At 39.0% G+C, this 25,553-nt stretch overlaps 1 protein-coding gene across 2 annotated transcripts in view; it reads right to left on the reverse strand.

The window, feature by feature from the left end:
• Window positions 1-25,553, reverse strand: part of acsl3a (acyl-CoA synthetase long chain family member 3a) — a 79,657-nt gene that overhangs the window by 12,324 nt on the left and 41,780 nt on the right. Inside the window, exons 4-13 of one of the 2 annotated variants that reach the window (XM_072255484.1) lie at window positions 19,602-19,711; window positions 18,633-18,771; window positions 16,074-16,224; window positions 12,972-13,095; window positions 12,513-12,584; window positions 9,418-9,557; window positions 7,943-8,115; window positions 4,344-4,418; window positions 1,890-2,081; window positions 257-371 (exon numbers count right to left, since the gene is read on the reverse strand). In XM_072255484.1, coding sequence (XP_072111585.1) covers window positions 257-371; window positions 1,890-2,081; window positions 4,344-4,418; window positions 7,943-8,115; window positions 9,418-9,557; window positions 12,513-12,584; window positions 12,972-13,095; window positions 16,074-16,224; window positions 18,633-18,771; window positions 19,602-19,711 — 1,291 coding nt within the window. Of the gene's footprint in view, window positions 1-256; window positions 372-1,889; window positions 2,082-4,343; window positions 4,419-7,942; window positions 8,116-9,417; window positions 9,558-12,512; window positions 12,585-12,971; window positions 13,096-16,073; window positions 16,225-18,632; window positions 18,772-19,601; window positions 19,712-25,553 lie in introns of those variants that run through there. The other variant, XM_072255485.1, reaches the window with a different exon arrangement.

Genomic DNA, 25,553 nt, shown 5'->3' on the forward strand with positions numbered 1-25,553 from the left:
TTCTTCAGCTTTACACCGGGAATTTTCAGGTTAGACATGGGAAAGAGACAAGCATTTGAAATGCTCTCTGCTGTCCCTGGTGTGTACACCAAAGAGCAATCTATGCTTGTACCTGGAAGGAATTTAATTACACTTAATTTTGGTAAAAAGAATCCATTCGTGGACTGGCATCCACACAAATATTTGCAGATTTTATGTTTTAGATTCTGTAGAGCAACAGGTTATTCAGAAAGGTAGAAATATACACAAATCTCACCTGTTTGCATAGACACAGATATTATCAATTAATGGACTGTTCTTCAAAGCAGACTCCACCTTTCCCAAGGCTACATATTCCCCAGCTTGGAGCTTCACAAGATCTTTCTTACGATCTATAGAGAATGGACAATTGCAGTTATAATTCTTGAAATTAAAGCATTCTGTTTAAAAAAAATTCACAAACATTATCTTACATCTTACAATGTCAACACAGATTTTACCCAGATTCAATCTGTAAAAAAACTGAGATTGTTTGTATATGAAATAACTTGAAGATTAGGAAAGGAAAGGTACGTCGCATCCAGAGTTTCTCCGGTTAGCAGACGATTTCCCTCCACGCCTCTCTGACGTAGTGGGGAACCGCGTACGAGGCAAGTTACAGCAGTGGTTTGCCATTGCCTTCTGCCGGGTGAGTTTCCAAAGAGATCACCAGCTCATAACCCAGCATGGATGGAAAGCGTGCAGGGGAGCCGGCTGGATTCGAACTCGGGACCTTTCATCCCGAAGTCCGACGCTGATGCCACTACGCCACTAGCCAGGTCACTTGAAGATTATGAACTTAAAATTGTCAATTCTTAGAAATGTTATTAAATTAAGAATAATTACCAAATTTGGTTGTCAAGTACCTCAAATTAATAAATATTCTGGCTGGTTTAAATAATCCTCTTTGAAAAGCAATATATGTGCATGGAATGGGCTGCCAGCAGCGGTAGTGGAGGCAGAAACGATAGGGTCTTTTAAGAGACTCCTGGATAAGTACATGGAGCTTAGAAAAATAGAGAGCTATGGGTAAGCCTAGGTAGTAAGGTAAGGACATGTTCAGCACAGCTCTGTGGGTCAAAGGGCCTGGATTGTGCTGTTGGTCTTCTATGTTTCTAAGAGATATGCCTGGATGAATAATATACATATCCCCATCACTGTGCACAATGCTAGAAAGAATCCGGAGGAGATGGGAAGTCATTTGGCCTTAGTTGAAAGGTATAGTTTGATCATCACCATTTAACCTTTCAGGTGATGTTTCATATAATCATAGTGTACAGAGATAACAGGAAAATATTATTCCAATGAAATTAAGATCATTAACAATTAAGCATACATTCTAATCCTTCACTGTAAACTGTTACTGAGGATAATGAATTAGGTCATATGTTAAACAAGACCAATCTCTTTGCACTAGACTTTTGCAGTAGATGCAAACTGCAACCAATGCTTTACAAGATTGCTTGTATTCCAACAGCTGCTTATCAGGCATTACGAAAAAAAAATTAAGCCAACGTAGAAAAAAATTTTTGATTAATTCCTGGGGGCAAACTGGAGAAACATATGGCAATGCTTCAGCAGAAACATTTAAGTTTCTTTTAAGGGCAAAAGAGTGATCTCATTAGGTTTAGCATTTGCTGTTGAAAAATATATTTTCCCAAGATTATAGTGACTTGTAATTGGCAATATCCCAAAGGCTAAACTTTGAAGGGAAAATAGCTTTTAAATAGTGTTTGGAAATAGACCCCTGCCCAAATATACTTTTGTTGAATTCACACTTACCATTATCACAAAAGTTTAGGTTTTTCAATTCTAGTATTACATAATGATTGAAATTTACATTCAGTTATCAGAGATCTACAGACACTAACCAATGACCTTAAGACATCCATCGTTTTGAAATTCGCCTATATCCCCAGTACAGAACCATGCCTGCCCATCCTTATCCGTAAAATAATCTTCCATTGTTTTGGATTTATTCTTGAAGTATCCCAAGGTAACATTTGGGCCACCAATAATAATTTCTCCTCTTGGATGAGGCTTGTCATAAACAGTATATCCACCTAGTTAACGAAATAGGAAAATAAAAAGGTGATGTATAGAGTTAACACTCAGACAGAAACATGCAAGGTATAGCCAACTTTATCTGAAGCCTTGAAAAGGTACAGAGACGTATGTTTGTGTGTTGCATATCCAGGTTAGCCATTGTAATAACTGTTGAGGCTGACAACTACTTCATATCATCGGTCCTCTGGAAAAATCAGAATGGTAATCTATACATGGAGCCAAAAGAGACGGTGGAGATCCCAAAAGTACTTTATGCATCTGTGTTTACTCGGGAGATGGACACAAGAGTCTAGAGAGCAGCAAAGCAGCAGCGAGGTCATGGCTCTATATAAATTACATAGGAGGTGTTTGCTGTCTTGAGGCAAATTAAGGTGGATAAATTCCCAGGGCCTGACAAGGTGTTCCTCAGATCCTACAAGAGGCCAGTGTAGAATTGCCAGGGCCCTAGCAGAGATATTTAAATCATCCTTAGTGACAGGAGAGGTACCAGAGGATTGGAGGATTGCCAGTGTTGTTTCACTGTTCATGAATGGCTCTAAAAATAAATCAGGAGCTGGTGAGCTTGACAACAGTAGTAGGAAAGTTATTGGAAGGTACTCTGAGGGACTGGATGTACAAGTATTTGGATAGACATGGACTGTTTAAGGATAGTTAGCAGAGCTTCGTGCGTGGAAGGTCATGTCTAAGCAATCTTACAGCTTTTCGAGGAAGATACCCAGGAAAATTGATGAAGGCAAGGCAGTGGATGTTATCTACATGGACTTTAGTAAGGGATTTGACAAGGCATGGAAAGTTGTCAAGGTCCAGTCACTGGGCATTCAAGATGAGGTAATAAATTAGATTAAACATTGGCATTGTGGGAGAAGCCAAAGTGGAAGTAGATGGTTGCCTCTCTGACTGGAGGCCTGTGACTAGCGATGTGTCACAAGTGATAGGTTCGTTGTTGTTTTTCATCTAAATCAATGATCCGGATGATAATGTTGTCAACTGGATCAGAAATTTGCAGACGACACCGAGATTGAGGATGTAGTGGACAACAAGGAAGGCTATCATGGCTTTGCAGAGGGATCTGCACCAGCTTGGAAAAATGGGCTGAGAAACAGCAGATCAAATTTAATGCAGACAAGAGTGAGGACCAACCAGGGTAAGTCTTACACAGTGAATGGTATGATACTGAGGAGTGTGGTAGAACAAGGTGATCTGAGAATACAGGTCAATAATTCATTGAAATTGGAGTCACAGGTAGATTCGTTCGTAAAGAAAATCAAAATATTCAGTACCGGAGATGAGATGTTATATTGAAGTTGTATTTACCCTATTGGTGAGGCCCATTTTGAAGTATTATGGGCAGTTGTGGTTACCAACCTACAGGAAACATGTAAATAGGTTGAAATAGTACAAACAAAATTTACAAGGATGTGGCTGGGACTGGAGCACCTGAGTTATATGGAAAGATTGAATAGGTCAAGACTTTATTCTTTGAAATGTAAAAGACTGAGGGAAGATTTGAAAGAGGTGTATGAAATTATCATGGACATAGATAGGGTAAATGCAAGCAGGCTTTTTCCATAGAGGTCGAGTGAGACTACAACTAGAGGTCATGGGTTAAAGGTGAAAAGATTAAGGGAAACATGAGAGGAAACTTCTTCACTCAGGGGGTTATGAGAGTGTGGAACAAGCTGTCGGCACAAGTGGTGCATGTAAGCTCAATTTCAATGTTTGTGAAGTTTGGATAGGTACATGGATGCGTATGGAGGGCTATGATCCAGATGCAGTTCGATGGGATTAGGCAGTTTAAATAGTGCAGCAGAGAATAAATGGGCTGAAGGGTCTGTTTCTGTGCTGTACTTTTCTATGACTATTTACCATAAAGTTTTTTTTTGGTGTTTGTTTTGAAACAGAGTCCAAGTGCCTGTAAAGTTCTGCTAGCTGAAGAGAAAGAAACGTGACAGCAGCCCTTAGCAAGCATTCAGACACAGATTGACAGGGAATAGAGGGATATGATCTTCTGCAGAAAGATCATTTAGTTTAGATTGAAATCATGGTTTGCTCAGGCATTGTGAGCTGAAGGGTATATTCCTGTGCTGTACTGTTGCAAGGTGTCATAGGGAAGCTCTATAATGCAGCTATAAATTCAGAACAGAGACATTACCATTCAGCAGAAAATTGTACTGGAATAAATCGAAGTTAAGAAATGGGAAATTAAATATTTCACTTCTTACTAGACATTTCCATTTCAAGCAAATGACAGTGCTCACCTTCTTCCCAGTTTTTTAATGTAATTTCACAGCAGGGAAGTGGAGCTCCCACACGGCCAGTAGTGAAGTCAAATGCTAGAATCAACAAAAGTCACTTGAATGAAACACATCTAAAAGTTGTTAAAAGATTCTGAAGTACAGAAGTTTATAGAGAATTGAATACACTTTGGCTTGATATAGCTAGAATAAGTCAATGGAGAGACATTGAATGCTTTGCATCCCCCATTCTCCATCTCCAGTAATCTAAATTGGGGTTTCAAGGGGCAGCCAAAGACTTCTTAAAAAATAGCTGGTCACTGATATTATAACTACAATATATCTGAAAAGGTTTTACTAGCTAATTTTCTACTGAAAGCCTATCAGAGTACATTATACTGTACTGATTGAGGTTAATATTGTACACAACAAATGAATCAGTTGAGCTAAATAAGCTTTTCTATTATGGATTTACTTTTGAGATGAAATTGATTTTCTTTGGGGGTTTAGTACTTGGGTTAAAATCTTTCACTAAGGTGAGATAGTCTACAATCAAGATTAATTAACGGATGAATTACCAGGTCAGATTTTTTGTTGTGGGAAAGTACACAAGAATGCTGTCATTTATTCACATTACAAATAAAATATAGTAGATCACAGGCTTTGGATGTTTGCAGTTGTGAAAAACTATTAAAATGCATCTCATGTTTTAGGAATCATTTTAGCATAATTTATTGAGGAACTATTCATAGTAATAATATTAGTTCTCTTTATATGTAATTTATTTTAAAACAACCAAAAGATCACGACGCTTCCATTTCAGCTAATTAAGTGTTCCTTCCAATGAAACAATGAAAATTAATTTACATTGTCCACTGGATAATGCACCAAATGAAACTCAAATCTACCTATTATCAAACTAATTTAAACCTTCCACCCACAGTGTATACATTTCAAGATGCAAACACAGAAACACAGATTTGGTAATAATCTTCCCCATCAGTACTGGGGAAAAGTACGACAACCTATGGATGGGAGGTGGATGAAGTGAGGCTGCAATGTGATTTAGAGAAGATGGAAGAGTGGGCAAATGCACAGCAGCTGCAGTATGACATGAATTAGTGTCACATTATCCATTTTAGTTTGAAAAATGATTACCTGAATAATTACAGTGGGAAAAGTGGTGGTGCAATGACACCTGGCAAACATTCTAGTGCACTAAACATTTAGAAAGGCAAATTATATGATGGCTATCATTCCAAAAGGATTTAGTTTTGAGAGCAGGGATGTTTTGCTGCAGCTGCATGGGGCCTTGGTGAGAAGTCATTTGAAAACAATGTGAAAGCATCATTTTGGTCTCCTCATCTGAAGATGTTCTTGTGAATGAAGTTAAAGTTTACAAGACAGACCCTGAAGTGGCAGGAGAGATTGAGCTTGATAGGCCTATGTTCAGTGGAACAGAGAATCATGTGATCTCAAGTCTTCAGGAGTATGCAGTTTAGACCAGGATTAGAAGAAATGTCTTGATCCTGAGCCTGCTGAAGCAATGGAATTCCCCAATGTGGAAGGTACAGTGGGCAAGTTAGCTACTATATTCAAGGCATACCTATGTATATTTCCTAATGCTAAGGAGACCAATGGATATGGGAGGGCAGCAGGAACAGGACATTGAAGTGGATAATCATAATGGAACAGTGGAGCAGGACCAAGTTGCCTACTCCTATTTTCTATGCATTTTCATATCTAGGTTTCCCCAAGTACAAACCCACGTGAGCTGCTAAGTCTTCATTCACACCAGTCTACTTTCTATGGTATTATAGTCATAGAACATGGAAATGGGTCTTTTGGGCTAACACATCCTTGGCCAGCCAGCCATACTAATCTGATCCAGAAAATGGCACGTATTCTTCCTGGCAGCAGGGATTCAAGAGTTCATCAAAAAGTTTGAATGCTGACAGTGAGTCTGCTTCTACCACTCTCTCAGGCAATGTGCTTCAGGTACTCACCATCCTTTGGGTGAAACTCAATTTATACTTCAAGCTCAACAGAAGAAGCAACAGCAGCAAACATTTGTGAATTGATCAAATCAGATAAGAACAAGCAGTAAGGCCTCCACCTTCCCCATTCTCTTTTCACTCTCTTACCTCATCTCCTTGTCTGGTCATCGCCTCCCTCTGGTGCTCCTTCACCCTTTTCTTTCATTCATGGCCTTCTGTCCTCTCCTATTAGATTCCCCCTTCTCCAGCCCTGTATCTCTTTCACCAATCAATTTTCCAGCTCTCTACTTCACCCCTCCTGGTTTCACCTACCACCTTGTGTTTCTCCCACCTTTTAAATCTACTCCTCATCTTTTTTTTTGTCTTATCCTGCTGAAGGGTCTCAACCTGTAGCATTGACTGTACTCTTTTCCATAGATGCTGCCTGGTCTGCTGAGTTCCTCCAGCATTTTTGTATGTAGCCAAAACTCATCCAACAGGTCAGAAACTCTGGATATTTTGGTGAACATGACGTATTGCAAAATGAAGACCAATGATATTAATTGATAATCTTGATTCATGAACTTAAATGTTTCAAGAATTAACTGCCGCAATAAACCTGCGTTACTTCATTAGATAAAAGCAAACTGCAGTCAAAATGATTACATATAGCATCAGTAAAATACCAATTCAAAAATATCAAAGATGTATCTGATACTGGAAAAAGTTTACAAACTGCCTTCTAAAAATAGCTAATAGGGAGACAATTTCTAATAACTTTTTGCCCTTTAGTATTCATCTACATATAGTAGTAATACATTTATTTATTGTTATTTATATTTGCATTTACACAGTTATTCATTGATCCAGTTAACAGTTACTGTTATATAGATGTGCTAAGTATGGCTGTAGAAAAAGAATCTCAGGGTTGTATGTGGTGACTTGTATGTACTCTGATAATTTTTACTTTGAACTTTTTGAACTTTGTTAGAAATCACTAATACTATAAAATGTCATGTTAAATATATACAGTTAAATATATCAAGAAAAAGATAAAAGGAATAAATGGCTTTAGTTTTATTTCAATAGAAGGTGGTCCGTAAGCCATCTTTTCCAAATAAGTTCACTTCTTAAGGTTGAACACACAGATCCTTGAACATACCATTTCATTCGGAATTAGAAAAGACTTGGTATGTCAGCAAAACTTGCACAAATTTTGACAAATGTAGCGTGAAGGGCATTCTAATTAGTTGCTTCACCATCTAGTATGAAGGGTCCACTGCACAGGATCAGAAAAAGCAGCAGTAAGTTGTAAGCTCCATCATGGGAACTAGCCTGCCCAGCATTTGAGAACATCTTCAAAAGATGATGCTTCATAAAGGTAGCATCTGTCATTAGGGACCCCCCATCACCCTGGACATGCCCTCTTCTCATTGGTATCATCAAGGTCATGATACAGGAGCCTGAAGACACACAATCAACATTTTAGGAATAGTTACATATTTATTTTAATTTGTTTTTTGATTATGCATTGCAATGTACTGCTGCCATAAAATAACACAGCTCATGACATACGTCAGTGATATTAAACCAAATTTTGCTAAGCACGAAACAGTTACAAAGTACATTTCCCAGGAGATGACTAACCATCACTAATAGTTCCGGCTCCACATGTCTCTGTTAATCCATATCCTTGTCCAACAGGGCAGCAAAAGCAGATGTTCATGAATGTTTGTGTGGATGGTGATAATGGAGCACCTCCACACAGAATGAGCCGGGTCTTTCCTCCTAGCAATAAACGTATTTTCCGGAAAATCAACCTGCAAAGGAAAATAATAATAGTTTAAATATGTCAGCTCCAGATGAAGAATCAGTCAATGCAAATAATGTTAAACAACTTGAAATAATAAAATAGACTGGACTAGATAAATGACCAGTGGGAAATACAATTTGTATTGATACTATGGCTTGTAGCAGCAAAATTGCTGAAAGTTATATTAAAATTGATACCAGAGAGCTAGTAGAAGTACAAACATGAGAAAGTCTGCAAATACTGGAAATCCAAAGCATCATACACAAAACACAGAAGGAACTCAACATGTCAGGCAGCATCTATGGAAAAAAAGAGTAAACACTCGGTGTCTTGCGCCATGTCAGTTCCTCAGGACAGAAATGGTTGTTCAGCAGGATTTAAATATGACTATTGAATTCAGAAAAGATGGAGCAAAATCAGTTTAAGTGATGGCAGTGACAGAGGACCATGTTGAAGTTGAAAGAATGATCAAAATATAGTACAGGAAAAGGCTACAATGAGGGCTTGTGAAATGATAATTCTGGGCAGCATACCAAATTCCTACAAACTTTTATAATATACTTGATCATTTTAACATTGATTAATAATTATACATATTTGCATTAAATGGTGCAACATTTATTATACTTTGTTGAGGAAATAGTTCCTCTGTACTACCAATAACTGCTACACCCCCCCCCACCGGTAAATGAAGAATGACAGTTTATGTTGCTACGTCCTTACAAATCAACAGTGCTACACCACATGGATACAACCACAGTTTAAAGAAATTTACTGCACAGCGATTATTCCCATTCCACCTAACATGTTCCAGCTAGTTCGGAATCTTTTATTGAACTTAACATAATTAATCCATATCAACCGGAGTAACTTCAGAGAGGAACAAAAAACTCAAATGTCAAAATTCACCAAAGTAAAATTATCTTGTTAAGATAAAGAAACTTATGCGCTGGTATCATATATCTTAAGAGTGACAGAAACAAATGTTTTAAAAAAGCTTATTTTCAACAATATTTATTCCTTACAAATAAAACTTCTGCAAGTGCCATTTGTATCACAAGTAAAATCATTATTTGAAGTTATAAATCAAAGCTTCCCAACCTGGGGTCCATGGACCACTCAGTCATAACGAAGTTTGAGAACCTCTGTTATAAATGATTGCTGATAATGTTTACACTATTTTGAGATTTTAAACCCAAACCTCTACCCCACAGTTAAGAAAAACAACGAGGCATGCTTAGTTCTATTCAATTTAGCACATAACTTCATACACTAACATAAAACAATTTAGAAGTTTTAATCATCTTACCAGTCACAGATGGGTGTGTTGTAACCTACAGCAATCTGTTCCTTTTTGTAATTGTAGGCAACAACAAAGAGAGTTCGTTGTATACTATTCATGTCTTCTACTTTTGTTACTATATTCTTATAAATTCGATCCATAATTTCCTGTTGGCACAAAATGAGATAGAGTAACTGTAGGCTTGTTGACATTACATGAGATAGTGTAGGTGGTTAGCACAACACTTTACAGTACAGGTGACCCAGGTTCAATTCCCGCCTCTGGCTGTAATGAGTTTGTACTTTCTTCCCATGACCTCACAGGTTTCTTCCAGGTGCTCTGGTTTCCTCACACAGTTCAAAGATATACCGGTCAGTAGGTTAACTGGTCATTGTAAATTGTCCTGTGATTAGGCTAGGATTAAATCGGGGGATTGCTGGGTGGTTCGGCATGAAGGACCAGAAGGGCCTATTCTGTGCTGTATCTCAAGGGATAAATCAATCTTTTCTGAAAACATTGTTCCCTTTTTTTGATCAAATTCTAGTGTCTTTTCAAAGGAACCTGGGCTATCCTTTTTAATAATATGCAGCTCTATAAAACTCTGGTTAGGCCACACTTGGAGTACTGTGTCCAATTCTGATCGCCTCACTATAGGAAGAATGTGGAAGCATTGGAAAAGGTACAGAGGAGATTTACCAGAATGCTGCCTGGTTTAGAGAGTATGGATTATGATCAGAGATTAAGGGAGCTAGGGCTTTACTCTTTGGAGAGGAGGATGAGAGAAGACATGATAGAGGTATACAAGATATTAAGAGGAATAGATAGAGTGGATAGTCAGCACCTCTTCCCCAGGGCACCACTGCTCAATACAAGGGGGCATGGCTTTAAGGTAAGGGGTGGGAAGTTCAAGGGGGTTATTAGAGGAAGGTTTTTTACTCAGAGAGTGGTTGGTGTGTAGAATGCACTGCCTGAGCCAGTGGTGGAGGCAGATACACTAGTGAAATTTAAGAGACTACTAGACAGGTATATCGAGGAATTTAAGGAGGGGCGTTATATGGGAGGCAGGGTTTGAGGGTCGGCACAACAATGTGGGCCAAAGGGCCTGTACTGTGCTGTACTATTATATATATAATATGCTGTACATATCACAGAAATACAGGATAATTTACTAAGAGGAATTTTAAGCAATTGAGAAGCTGCTGTTCCTTATTATTAGCCAATGCAACAAAATTCATACTTCAAACTCCTTGATCAAAAATGAAAGTTATCTCCACTGTACTGATGACCAAGAAATTAAATGTTGTCTGTAACAAAAACATGTCTATGGTGGATGGTGTGTATTTTACAAACAAAAGCCTAGTTGGAAACATTCAGTCTGTTGCTCCAAGTATGCCCTAGAACAGTGGTCCCCAACCTCCAGGCCGCGAAGCATGCAGCGGTGCAGCGGTAGCCAAAGTGCACCCAGCGCATCTTTAAGAAAAAGCCGAAATAAACAAGCTAATTAATCGCCTCTGATCTGGGCCGACATTTACGTAACGGGTGGCACCTAATTAATTCGCAGCCCGGAGGTTGGGGACCACTGCCCTAGAACATACTGTATGTTCAAGTCTTCCGAATTTGGACTACCTTTGTCCACTTGTCTGGTAATTGCATAAAATTATGATAATCCACTATCCAGCTATTGAGAAATCAGGAACATTTGACAGCTGGCTAATGAGATGATGCTTGCTGAACTCCCCATCCACTCACCAGGGACCCAGCTCCTGTGCTCACCACCAACCTGACAGCACCCTTGTACACTGCAATCCCTCTTAAACTCACCTGGCTCTGTATTTCACCCTCTCATCAAATCTAGCGGGTTCACTGGAAAATTTATACCATTGTGTAATCTCTCTAAAAGGGCGAATTAAGTGTATGGGAAGTTTTATAGAATGTATGACAGCCAGGAAAATCTGCAGGAAAAAAATTCAATAATCCAGCAACATGTAAACTGTTCAGACAAGAAGATCCCATATACTTGTAATTTCTTCTCTTAACCAACTCTTTGCCAGCGTCTTTAGGCTCAGATCCTCCAAAATCATTAATACTGCATGAAATTGAAACCATGGGCCATGCCTGACCCAAAGCTAGAAGTGATGAGAAACTTTGCAAGATAGACTTTTATACTGTTATGGTTTAACAGTGTGTTGTCAAATTTAATTTTAAAAAACCACAGAATTAGCTTTGGCACCAATAGGAACATTTAAATATCAAGCTATTAGTGGTAAGGAAAGCAAATACAATGTTAGCTAAAATATAAAAGCATAGATGTAATGTCAAGGCTTTAAGGAATTGGTCAGACCACATTTGGCTTATTGTGAGCAATTTGAGGGTCCCTTATTTAAGATATGTTGGCATTGGAGAGGATCTAGAGGAGGCTCACGAGAATGATCCTGGGAAGGGATTGATGACTCTGGGCACGTACTCATGGTGTTTTGAAGAATGTGGAGGGTGGGGGGAGGAGAGAAATCTCATTGAAACCCATTGAATATTGAAAAGCCCAGATAGAATGGATGTAGAGAGGAGGCTTCCTTAGTGGGAGAGTCTAGGACCAGAAAGGATAGCCATAGAATAGAAGGATATTCCTTCAGAACAGAGAAGAGGGCAAATTTCTTTAGCTAGAGGGTGGTGAATCTATGGAATTTAATGCATGAATGGCTGTGGTGGCCAAGTCACTGGGTATATTTAAAGCTGATGTTGATAAGTTCTTGAATAGTAAGGGCATCAAAGGTAATGGAGAGAAGGCAGGAGAATGGGGTTGAGAGGGATAATAAATCAGCCATGACCAAATGGTGGAGCAGGCTCGATGGGCCGAATGGCCTAATCTGCTCCTATTCTTATGGTCTTATTGCTCAGATGCAGATCTCTTACCGGAAGAGAAACAATTTTAACCAATGAGCGAAACAATATCCTTCCTGCTTATTCTGTTAGTGCAACATTAAAGAACTTCGACTTAGCATTCTGTATTTGAGCAGCACTTAAGATGAAAATTAATCAAATGTAACAAGCTTTTCAGGCAATAACCTGCAATAGCACTTGTTAAAATTTAGATGTTAATTTTTGTCAATTATTTAGGAACTCACCGGTACAGCTGCTAATAGCGTTGGCTTAAGTACAGTTGTATCACCTTTGCTTCCTTTCTTGATTTTAGCAGACTAAAAGAGAATAAGTATAAAAGCACCCCATAGGAAAATTTAGTTGTGCATGTGACTCAAATACATTTTCATAGTTAATATACATTTGCAACAGATGTTTCAGCTTTCAAAGCATACAGTAAAAATATAGAAAGAGTATAGCTCCTCTCAAATAGAACATGCATCACTATTTTTCAACTTTCAAAAGAATGGCGATAATTTAAATATTCTAATTCAGATAGAAAAGTACGCATAAAATTAGCACAAAACTGCTGCAACATTAAAGTTAAAATAATTGGTAAGCTGTTTACGGACAAAACACTGTTGGTTTAAAATTCAGATCAAATTATTATGAAGGAATGAAACAAAATGTTCAAAAACAAAAAAAAAACCTTGTTTAATCTGTACCTGGTCTGCCAAGGTTTGAGGAGAAGAGTAACCAATGCAACAGCCACATGCCATGCACAATGTTTCTGCACTCAACTCCAGGACGTGTGCCAGAGGCAGATAACCAATGTAGGTATCCTTCGGTCTTTAAGGGGAAAAAAAACACACATATCAATGCTTAACATCATCACTATAAAATCTTTAAAAATAATTATATTTAATACTTGATATTTTGGCTCAATTATGTCTGTGTTAAAAGATACAGTATTCAAGGCTCAACAAAGCCACTGATTGCATAATTTACTTCAACATTTTACTCTAACACCGAGATAATGTTTCACAGAGATATGCAGATCTTCCAAAGAGATGTTAAACCAAATTTGTATCTGCCCTCCAGTGGACGGAAGGGAAAGAAGGCCATTGATCTAACAAAAAAAAGTTTCCCAATTTTCTGATCAATATTTATCTGTCAATCGGCATAAAGGCATAGAAGCGAATTAGGCCAATCAGCCCATCGAGTCTGCTCCATCATTCCATCGTGGCTGATCCCGAATCCCACTCAACTCCATATATCTGCCTTCTCACCATATCCATTGATGCCCAGACCAATCAGGAAACTATCAACTTCCACTTTAAATATATCCATGGACTTAGCTTCCACTGAAGTCTGTGGCAGAGTATTCTACAGATTCACTACACTCTGGCAAAAAAAATCCTCCCTACCTCTGGTCTAAAAGGCCAATTTTAAGGCTGTGCCCTCGAGTTCTGGATATCCCCACCAGAGGAAACATCCTATCCACATCCACCTTATCTAGTCCTTTCAATATTCTGTAGATTTCAATGAGATCCCCTCTGCATTCTTCTAAATTCCAGTGAGTACAGGCCCAGAGCTGCCAAATGCTCCTCATATGTTAACCCATTCATTCGCAGAATAATCCTCATGAACCTCCTCTGGACTCTCTGCAATGACACCACATCCTTTCTGAGATATGGGAAACAAAACTTGTTGGCATTACTCCAAGTGCGGCCTGACTACTGTCTTAGAAAGCCTCAGCATCATCTCCTTGCTCTTATATTCTATTCCCCTGAAACAAATGCAAACATTGCTTTTGCCTTCTTTATCACAGACTCAACCTGTAAGTTAACTTTCTGGGAGTCTTGCATGAGGAGTCCCAAGTCCCTCTGCTCCACTGATGTTTGAATTTTCTCCCCATTTAGATAATAGTCTGCACTATTGTTCCTTTTATCAAAAATGCATTACCATACTTTTCCCAACACTGTATTCGATCTGCCACTTTTTTTGCCCATTCTCCAATTTGTCCAAGTCCTACTGCAATCACATTGTTTCCTCAGAACTATCTATCCCTCCAACTATCTGCACATCATCTGCAAACTTTGCCACAAAGCCAACAATTCCATTATCTAAATTATTGACAAACAATGTGAAAAGTAGTGGCCCCAATACCGACCCCTGAGGAACACCACTGGTCACTGGTAGCCAACCAGAAAGGGCCCCCTTTATTCCCACTTGCTGCCTCCTGCCTGTCAACCATTTGTCTATCCATGCCAGTATCCTTCCTGTAACACCACAGGATTTTATCTTGTTAAGCAGCCTCATGTGTGGTACTTTATCAAATACCTTCTGACATTCACTGCCTATCCTTTTTTTCACTCTGCTTGTTACTTCCTCGAAGAATTCTAACAAATTTGTCAGGCAAGATTTCCTTTTACAGAAACCATACTAACTTTGTCTAATTTTATCATTCTTATTAACAGGCTCCAACACTTTCCCAATCACTGAGTTTAGGCTAACTGGCCTATAATTTCCTTTCTTTTGCCTTCCTCCCTTCTTAAAGAGTGGAGTGACATTTGCAATCTTCCAGTCCTCCAGGACCATGCTAGGATCAAGTATTTTGAAAGATCATGACTAACGCATCCATTATCTCTCTCAGGACTCCGGGATGCAGTCCATCTGGTTCAGGTGACTTGTCCCATTACTACTAGACCAGCATCATTTTCCAGTGGTCCAATATCAACTCGCACCTCCCTCTTACTCTTTATACACTTGAAAAAACTTTCAGTATCCTGCTTTGTATCATCAGCTAGTTTGTCCTCACATTTCATCTTTTCCTTTCTTATAGCTTTTTTAGCTCCCTTTTGTTGGATTTTAAAAGCTTCCCAATCATTCAAATTCCCACTCACTTTTACTGCCTTATATGCTCTTTCCTTGGCTTTTATGCAGTCCTTAACTACCTTTGTCAGCCTATGGTTGCCTATCCCTGCCATTTGAGAACAACTTCTGTGGGCAATCCCAAAATTACCATCCTTGAGGTCTTACTTCTCAGCTTCCTTCCTAAATCCCTGTGTTCTTTTTTCAGGCCTTCCTCCCTTTTTCTACCTATGTTGTTGGTACCAACATGTAACACAACTTCTGGCTGCTCATAATCCCTTTTCAGGATATTGAAGACACGTTCAGAAACATCTCAGACCCTGGCACCTGTTACCAAACAGATTATGTACATGTCACATTTCAAAATATTTAATTGATACAAAGCATTTTGATCCATCCTGAAGTTATGAAGAGAGCTATATATGCAAGTACTCTTCCTTTCAAAAGGATCATTTGCACAACATTTTCAACTAAGAATATAAACAAAATTCATCCCTGTTGACTGCATTGTTATTAGTATTGATTGTAGTTGAAGCAGTGCAAATCAAGTGGCAACTCCTGCTACAACTCTAGATTAGAGTATTGAAGAACCACCCAGAGAAGATTTGGCTCAACTGAGGATATCGTATAGTGTACTAGTCATGTACAAATGTGAATACTGGGATCTAGTCATAAAGTGAAAATGTTTAGATAGAAGCCATTCCTCAACTGGGTGATGGAATGAGAAAAATAGACTAAAAAGTATACCCAATCTAATGTGTTGCAAGGTTTCTAATTTTAGTAACAGTTTTTTTTTAAACTTTCCATCCAAGTAATTGCATTTATAAATCTTTCTCTATTTCATTATCAAAATTTAAAACAATGAAGGTCCAAGTCAAATCCCGCATAACATTTATTTAACTTCTTCCAAGAAAATACAAGTCAGCAAAACTTCCTTGACTTATTATACACACCCCAAGTCAGGAACTCGGTCACACATTCCCGCTATTCCAGCAATGAGGTTGCTGTGTGAAATCATCACTCCTTTGGGTAGTCCCGTGGATCCACTTGTGTACATTATTACTGCAATATCTAAAGCTGCAGGTTTTGTCCGAGCTCTATTCACTAGGTAGAAAAAAATGACAATGTTTATAATAATTTAAAAGGAAAGCAGATATGTTGAAAAACAGTTTCTCCCATTACTTGACATTTCAGCATTTTTCCATTTTATCTATTTTTAAGATGCTGTTTTAATGATTACCATCTCAATGCCAACTGCACATCCGTTGTTGGTCCATTTTGTGTGCAGTCTTTCATTAATTCTATTGTGATTCTTTGTATTTACTGTGAATGCCAGCAAAAAAATGAATCTCAGGGTAGTATATGATGACATATACGCATGTACTTTGACAATAAATTTACTTTAACCATATAACAATTACAGCACAGAAACAGGCCATCTCGGCCCTTCTAGTCCGTGCCAAATGCTTACTCTCACCTAGTCCCACCGACCTGCACTCAGCCCATAACCCTCCATTCCTTTCCTGTCCATATAGCTATCCAATTTAACTTTAAATGACAATATCAAACCTGCCTCAACCACTTCTGCTGGAAGCTCATTCCACACAGCTACCACTCTCTGAGTGAAGAAGTTCCCCCTCATGTTACCCCTAAACTTTTGCCCCCTAACTCTCAACTCATGTCCACTTGTTTGAATCGCCCCTACTCTCAATGAAAAAAGCCTATCTACATCAACTCTATCTATCCCCCTCATAATTTTAAATACCTCTATCAAGTCCCCCCTCAACCTTCTACGCTCCAAAGAATAAAGACCCAACTTGTTCAACCTTTCTCTGTAACTTAGGTGATGAAACCCAGGTAACATTCTAGTAAATCTTCTCTGTACTCTCTCTATTTTGTTGACAGCTTTCCTATAATTCGGTGACCAGAACTGTACACAATACTCCAAATTTAAATCTTTGATTTTCTTCCACAACTGCCACTTTTGCCAGAGGTCTTTCTCAATTTAAAAAAAATTATACCTATTCTAAATGAATAATTAATCACTTCGTGGATTTCTTCTTGCATTTCAAACCGCTAAGATGACCTGCTGAAACTATGCCTCACAGCTCCACCAGCTCAGGTTCCACCCTGACCTCAGAGGCTGTGTGTGAAGCTTATACATTCTCCCTATAACCACATGGGCTCCTCCTGGTGCCCTGGTTTCCCATCTTAAATACATACTAATTCACAGGTTATTTGGGCACTGTAAATTACCTTCAGTGTAGGTGGGTGCTAAGACAATCAGGGGAGAGAGCTGATGGTTCTGGGAAAGAATAAGCTACAGGGAAATAAAGTGGGGGTAGGGGGAGGGGGGAGAAATTTCTCTGAATGGGCTGAATATAGCATCCTCCCAGTATGGAAAATAGCATGGCAACATAACTAGGGTCTCAGTTTCGGTCACTCTGCTCAAAGTCTGTTTGACAAAGATGTACAGCAGCCTCTTCATAAATGCAAGAAAAATTGCCTCATATGCAGTATGCAGAAATAGCGGATTTGGTTTATCACCTGAGCTTGCTTAAATCAAGTTGTGACGAACCTCAATAAAAATAAGCTATCTGGTTTCATGTAAACCAGTTCTGAAACAAACTAGCAGTCTCAATGCACTGTTTGGCAATTCTTAAAATGCTTTAATGGAGCCAAAAACATAAAAAGAAAGATACAAGAGATGCTTGCTTCTGTTACTCCTGATAGACTGGTGAGATCTGTCGTAAATTGGGGAACCACTTTGTCGAGCGCCTGCGCTCCATCCACCAGAAGCGAGACTTCCCATTCCAATATGTCGGTCCATGAACTCTTCTAGTGCCAAGATGAAGCCACCATCAGGGTGGAGGAGCAACACCTTAGATTCTGTCTGCACATGAGCCTCCAATCGAATGGCATGAATATCAATTTCTCCTCACAGTAAACAAATTACCTCCCACCCCCCCTTCCTCTATTCCCCACTCTGACCTTTTATCTCTTCTCACCTATAACTTCCCCCGGGTCCCCTCTTCCTCCTCTTTCCCAGAGTCCACTTTCCCCTTCCTATCAGATTCCTTCTGCTCCAACTCTTGACCTTTCCCACCCACCTGGCTTCACCCATCACTTTCCAGCTTACCTCCTTCCCCTCCCCCCACCTTTTTATTCTGGCATATACCCCCTTCCTTCTCAGTCCCGAAGAAGGATCTCAGCCCAAAATGTCGACTGTCTATTCATTTCCATTAATATTGCCTGACCTGCTGAGATCCTACAGCATTTTGTATGTGTTCCTTAAGTTATTATCATGAAGAAACACCATTCCCCTTTAATTCTTTTTGCATCCTGAAATGTAAAGGTGGCTTCAGACATTACCTTTTCTCTTTCAAATGTTGATAGATCTGCCATGCATTTCATACAAGTTTTTAGTACATAAAAAAACTCTGCACCATTCCCTTGCATAGTGATACAAAAATAAACTTAAAGGTAGGGAAAAGAATAAACAAATTACACACAGTTGTCTGGTTTTGCACCCAATGCTTCCACTGCTGCCATGTTGTGAACCATGACTCCACGAGGATAATCAGCCCACGCAGTTGGCTTGTCATCTACAATTATGATATGTTGCAGTTTTGGAACATTAAGGAGGATTTCCTGTAGAGAAAGGTTGGGGAAAAAATGAAAAATACAGGATGAGCATAGATCTACCACATTAAAATAACTCAAGCCAAATGTAATCATAGCTACCCTGTTACAAGATGGATATGTAAGCACTTCAGAAAGTGCTGTACAATAGTGCCCATGAAGTTTAAGAATTCAGACCATTCAGATTGGGAACAAAATGGGTAAGTGGAAATCTTATTAAAACAAATTGAAATATTTGTGCTCCTTAAACATGCATATTGTTTAAATCAGTTTAAAATATCAAAGAAAACAGAAATGAATAGCAAGAAATAACCTGAATATCATAATGGCATTATCAGTGGAAAATGTACAAACTGCCAAAGGGTGCAGAGAAGAGCTTCCAGAAACTATGATCATATTACTAGCATTCAAGTGGACTTTTTCCAAAGGTTCAAAGGTACAATGTAATGTCAGAGAAATGTATATAATATACATCCTGAAATGCTTTTTCTTCGCAACCTAGCTTTTTACCTAGCTCATTTTTGATTTCAATTTGAGAACAAATTTAATATCCTGAATTTTAGGGGAAAAAAATTAAAACAGAATTATTTTCATAGGTATCTTCACAAAGAGAAAGCCCATTTTATCTCAGTAATAAACAAAACAGAATTTCATGTTCATTTTATGTTTGATTTATTAACTCTTGGACAAACGGAACAGTTTACCAAATCTCTCATCCTAGATAGCAAGAAAGCATTATTCAATTTGGGAGTTTTGCAAGTTACATTAATATTTACTCTTGTAGAGAAACTAAGGAAAAACAAAAAGTTTCCAATTAGCAAGAGAATGGTACAACCTACCTTTAGCTTTGTTTGAAGAAGTTTCTTGCTTGTTATGATGTGAGTAACTTCAGTTTCATTTAAGCCATGTGCAATTGCTTGACCTCCCAAAGTTGCATACAGCGTAACAACTGAAAATTAAACCAACTGAACTTCAGTGCAGTTCCTCCTTATGAAGGAATATATTGTACCCCACACCCCCTTCCCTCATCCTACTGCATCATGTTTTAGTTGCATCGGAGGAAGGTCTGCAAAGGCTACTCTCAGGTCAGGCAACTAACTGCACAGTGGATGATAATTAAGGAGAGGATGAATGACTTAACAACAAATGTGTTGAGATGTTGAGGATGCTGTGGCTTGGCTGTAGTGGCAAATTTGGGAATAAGGAATATAACTGTGAAGGGACAGATTGTAGCAGCGAAAAGGAATTATGCAAGCATTTCACTTTTCTCCAAATATTCCAGTCCAGTGCTGGTAACACCATGTGGTCCTGTGCGCATTCACCGACCAATAACTCCAAAATAATCTGGTCGAAGTTCCTTTGTAACGCTCCAAAGAACCAACCATGGAAATCAAATTTGGTCCACAAGGTTGACCAATTCAAGTCTCCCATCAAATGTTCTAAGTGATACAAAATGATTCAGCAATAGCTGATATCCAGCAACATTTGACAAGATGCATTCCCTACCAAAATGTTAAATTCAGGTGAATGTAAAACTACCCTCTTTGCTCACATACACTGTCACCAAAAAGCTGGTAACCCTTTTGCTAGAAAACAATAGAGGCACATTTTATTCATTATATATAAACTGTTAGGTTGTAAATATTTCATAAGGTGGTCAAAAAGATTGTTGCTATGAGAAAACTATTCTAAAACTACAAAATTGTTAAATAATGGTGCTTTAAGAATTATGCATTGACAACATGGAGAAGGGTGGGAAGGAGAAACGGAGTTAGCTAATCAGCACCACACATCAAAGTTGCTGGTGAACACAGCAGGCCAGGCAGCATCTCTAGGAAGAGGTGCAGTCGACATTTCAGGCCGAGACCCTTCGTCAGGACTAACTGAAGGAGCCGAAGAAATTACAGATGGGGAGCAGTGAGAGATGGTTTCACTGAACTCCCGTCGAAGAGAGGATCTAAACTTCTTCTGTGTAGGCATCACTGGAAGAGGCTTCGCAGTAGTGAATTTAAAGGCAAACAACAGGAATTCTGCAGATGCTGGAAATTCAAGCAACACACATCAAAGTTGCTGGTGAACGCAGCAGGCCAGGCAGCATCTCTAGGAAGAGATGCAGTCGATGTTTTAGGCCGAGACCCTTCGTCAGGACTAACTGAAGGAGCCGAAGAAATTACAGATGGGGAGCAGTGAGAGATGGTTTCACTGAACTCCCGTCGAAGAGAGGATCTAAACTTCTTCGGTGTAGGAGTTCACCAGCAACTTTGATGTGTGTTGCTTGAATTTCTAGCATCTGCAGAATTCCTGTTGTTTAGCTAATCAGCCCTGTCACTGGCCTGGATGTCATTAGCTTTCATTCAAGACACTAACTCTCAGGCATCACTAAATGGATACATGTGGAAGATCATGTAAGGCTTCCTGGGAGCATAAACTTTAGACTGCACATATGCTGATGCAATCAGACTGGCTGAGGCCAACAGGAAGGGCAATGATGTGCTCTACAGCATGAATCAGCAAGCAAGGGAAGCACCTACCAAAGCAGAACAGTTAAAAATCAGACTCAATCAGCATCAAATGTAGCTAGAAAAAATTTCTTGTGCTTCTGGATATTTGGATGTTAGAGAATATATACATCCTGACAAACAATTAGCAACAGTATCAAATTTCATTATGCCTCAGGTAAAACACCACAATATCCAATTACACATGAAGTTAGTTTGCAATAAAGCTCACAAGGTCATAAGTGCTGCATCATTGTGATTGTCAATACTACAGTATCTTATCAAGTCCTAAATACAATCATTAAGGAAAGAACTGTTACATCTAGAGGGGTTCCAGTTGTCTGCCACAAAGCAAGTCATTGCCAGGGTCTGCCAGGAGCTGCTCTGTGGCCAAAAAACTGCATTGCTAATTGAAATGGACTTGAGACAGGAGATATGACCCTTCACTGAACAACAATTCCAATGAGAAATACAAAGCTGCAAGAACTACTATATATTATCTTTAATCAACTTCACAAGCTTTTCATTCTATGAAATAGGATGAATGAAGCATTTTCCTCAGATACAGCTGCCCACAGAAACCCACCTCCATTCATGCCATAATCCTAACCAATCTCAGCAATGACCAGCATCAAATAAGGCTGTGTCATTACCATAATATATTTCAAACATCATTGCGACAACATGCACATTCCCTCCAACACGCCTCTCACAAGTAACCTTCAGTGCTGTTGGGAAAGAGTTCAATTGATGGCAACTGCACCCGGCACCAATGTTAGCCAAATGTCAGTAGGCAAGCTGAAATATGCAGATGCTTGCATTTGGAAGGCTTTGAGGCACCACACTAGATCATTGACATTCACAGAAACCACTATACATGTCATACTTAATATCCACATATCCCACTAACCTGCTTCTACAGTACAATGGCACTTTCCAATAACAAAATGTTCATAGCAAAACTGCAGAATGCAAGATCACCGAAGATCTCAATGATGAAATTCACTGTCCTGCTCAATATTTAACACAGCCTTTGGTTGAGGGATGGAAAAGTATTTTGAGAGACAAAACTCAGATCTGGGTTATATATGGCAGGCACCTTACAGTACTGAGAAAATACCAATGTTATCTCTGCAAAGTCCATATCCTCCTCTCCCAGTTCACCACCTTCAGCAGGGAGATTTCAATTAGACTTAGTCAGGCAATGTATAGATCATAAGATCACAAGAGAAAAGAGCAGAATTAGGCCATTTGGCCCATCAAGTCTGCTCTGCTATTTCATCATGACTAATCCAATTTTCCTCTCAGTGCATGACCATACACTTCCCCACACTGCATTCCATCTGCCATTTCTTTGCCCATTCTCCTAATCTAAGTCCTTCTGTAGCCTCTCTACTTCCTCAAAACTACCTGCCCCTCCATCTATCTTCATATCATCTGCAAAGTTTACAACAAAGCCCTCCATTCCATCATCCAAATCATTGACCTATAATGCAGAAAGAATCTATCCCAACACAAGACGCTTGTGGGACACCTCTAGTCACCAGCAGCCAGCCAGAAAAGGTTCCATTTATTCCCACTTTTTGCCTCCTGCCAATCAGCAACTGCTTTATCCATGCTAGAATCTTTCCTGTAATACCATGGGCTGGTAGTTTGTTAGGCAACCTTGTCTAAGGCCTTCTGAAAATCCAAGAACACATCAACCGGCTCTCCTTTGTCTATCCAGCTTGATATTCCTTCAAAGAATTCCAACAGATTTATCAGGCAAGATTGTCTTGAGAAAACCATGCTGACCTTGGCCTAGTTTATCATGTGCCTCCAAGTACCCTAAGACCTCATCCTTAATAATCGACTCCAACATCTTCCCAGTCACTGATGTCAGACTAACTGGCCAGTAGTTTCCTTTCTTCCGCCTCTCTCCATTCTTGAAGAGTGGAGTGACATTTGCAATTTTTCAGTCTTCCAGAACCATTCCAGAATCTAGTGATTCTTGAAAGATCATTACTAATGCCTCTGCGGTCTCTTCAGCCACCTCCTTCAGAACTCTGGGGTGTACGCCATCTACTCCATGTGACTTATCTACCTTCAGACCTTTCAGTTTCCCCAAAAATCTTCTCTCAAGTTATGGTAACTTCAGACTTCATGACACCTGACACCCAGAACTTCCACCATACTGCAAGCGTCTTCCACAGTGAAGACTGATACAAAATACTTTTCATTAGTCATTTCATTCTCCCCCAATACTACCTCCCCAGCATTGTTTTCCAGTGGTCTGATATCCACTCTCACCTCTCTTTTACACTTTACTTGTTGGAAGAAACTTTTGACATCCTCTTTAATACTATTAGCTAGCTTATTTTCGTATTCCATCCTTAGCTTCATAATGACTTTTTAGGTGCTTTCTGTTGGTTTTTAAAAGCTTCCCAATCTTTTAATTTTGCTCTATTATATGACCTCTCTGGTTTTTATGTTGGCTTTAAATTCTCTTGTTAGCCATGGTCCTGTCATCTTTCCTTTAGATGACTTCTTCCTATACAGTATGTATATATCTTGTGCCTTCCAAATTGCTTCCAGAAATTCCAGCCATAGCTGCTCTGCTGTCATCCCTGCCAGTGTTCTTTTCCAATCAATTCTGGCCAACTCCTCTCTCAAGTGGCCTCTGTAGTTCACTTTACTCCACTGTAATACCAATACATCTGACTTTAGCTTCTTCCAAATTTCAGGGTGAATTCAATCACATTACGGTCACTGGCCCCGAAGTGTTCTTTTACCGTAAGCTCTCTAATACATTCTGGTTCATTGCACAAAACCCAATCCAGAATCACTGATTGTCTCATGGGCTCAACCATGAGCTGTTCTAAATAGCCATCTTGAAGGCACTCTAGAAGTTCCCCTTCCTGTAATCCAGCATCAATCTGATTTTCCCCAATCTACCTACAGATTGAAATCCCCCATGACTATTGTAACACTGCCCTTTTGGCATTCATTTTCTATCTCCCATTTTAATTTGTAGGCCACATCCTTACTACTGTTTGGGGGTCTGTACAGAACTCCCATGAGGGACTTTTAACCCTTGCAGTTCCTTAGCTCTATCCACAATGATTCAACACCTTTTAACCTTATGTCACCTCTTTCTAATGATTTGATTTCATTTTTTACCAAACAGAGCAATGCCATCCCCTCTGCCTTCCTGCCTATGCTTTCGATACAATGTGTATCATTGGATATTAAGCTCCCAGCTATAATCTTTCAACCATGATTCCGTGTTGCCTACAACATCATACCTGCCAATCTGTAACTGTGCTGCAAGTTCATCTACCTATATAGATCATGCGGTTTGCATGCCTACCACTAGATTTCTGAAACAGAAAAATTAGTAACTCTGCATTGAGAAGGGATTACCAGGTAGATTTAAGGAACATGTTCAAAGATTTATGAAAAGGAATGGAACACCTTCACTTACATGGGGAAATCCCTGACCCACGACTGCTCAAAGTAGAAAGTCACATTTGTATTGAAATAGGGAAAGGAAAGAAATGAACAATCAATTACCCTTCAGCTTTTCTGCAAATGACCTGTGATTTTTTTTTTAAACCAGCTACTTTGTTTGAACTCACGGGTGAAGATTTTACTAAAAAGCAGTTTGCCAGGATCTTACTGTGCCAAACTGACAGCAATGTTGGCATTTCTACATATGCAAGTTGAAACTTGCAAATACCAAAGTTTCCATCAGTGACTCAAATGAAGCCTCTGGGAATGAGATCTGGCCTGACAGCTTACTATTCATGATAGAAATTTGTCAGGAATTATTGTCAACTGCTCCAAAGTGCAAAGAATATTTTCCTATGACTTTTCAAAAGACATTTTATAAAAGTCTTGGAGCGAATTTAAAATCTCTAAAAAAAAATAATCAAATTCTTAGTCTGTTTTTTTTTTCAAGAAAGCTTTAAATAGTTAAAAGTTGGAACAGGTTGTATCCCAAGTTCAACTTTTTGTCCTATTTCATGTGCAAGGCTGGCTTGACAGTCTCAAATGCTATTACTTCTAAACCTGCACAAATCAAGAATAAAAATCTTGACAGAAGAAAAAGAAAAATCTTATGATATATTGCGACACAAAGATACACCGAAGTATGCTGATTTTATGCGTGGATGAAGAGCAAGTTATTTCAGTTCTTTTCTGATAGTATAATTCAAGCTAATAACTACTGGGATAATAGTTCCATCAAAACATGATCCTCAATTTGCACCAGAAGTTTAATGCTATAGCATGTTTTTTTTAGGACAAGCTAAT

Source organism: Mobula birostris, chromosome 4, assembly GCF_030028105.1.
Source record: "Mobula birostris isolate sMobBir1 chromosome 4, sMobBir1.hap1, whole genome shotgun sequence".
NCBI lineage: Eukaryota > Metazoa > Chordata > Chondrichthyes > Myliobatiformes > Myliobatidae > Mobula > Mobula birostris.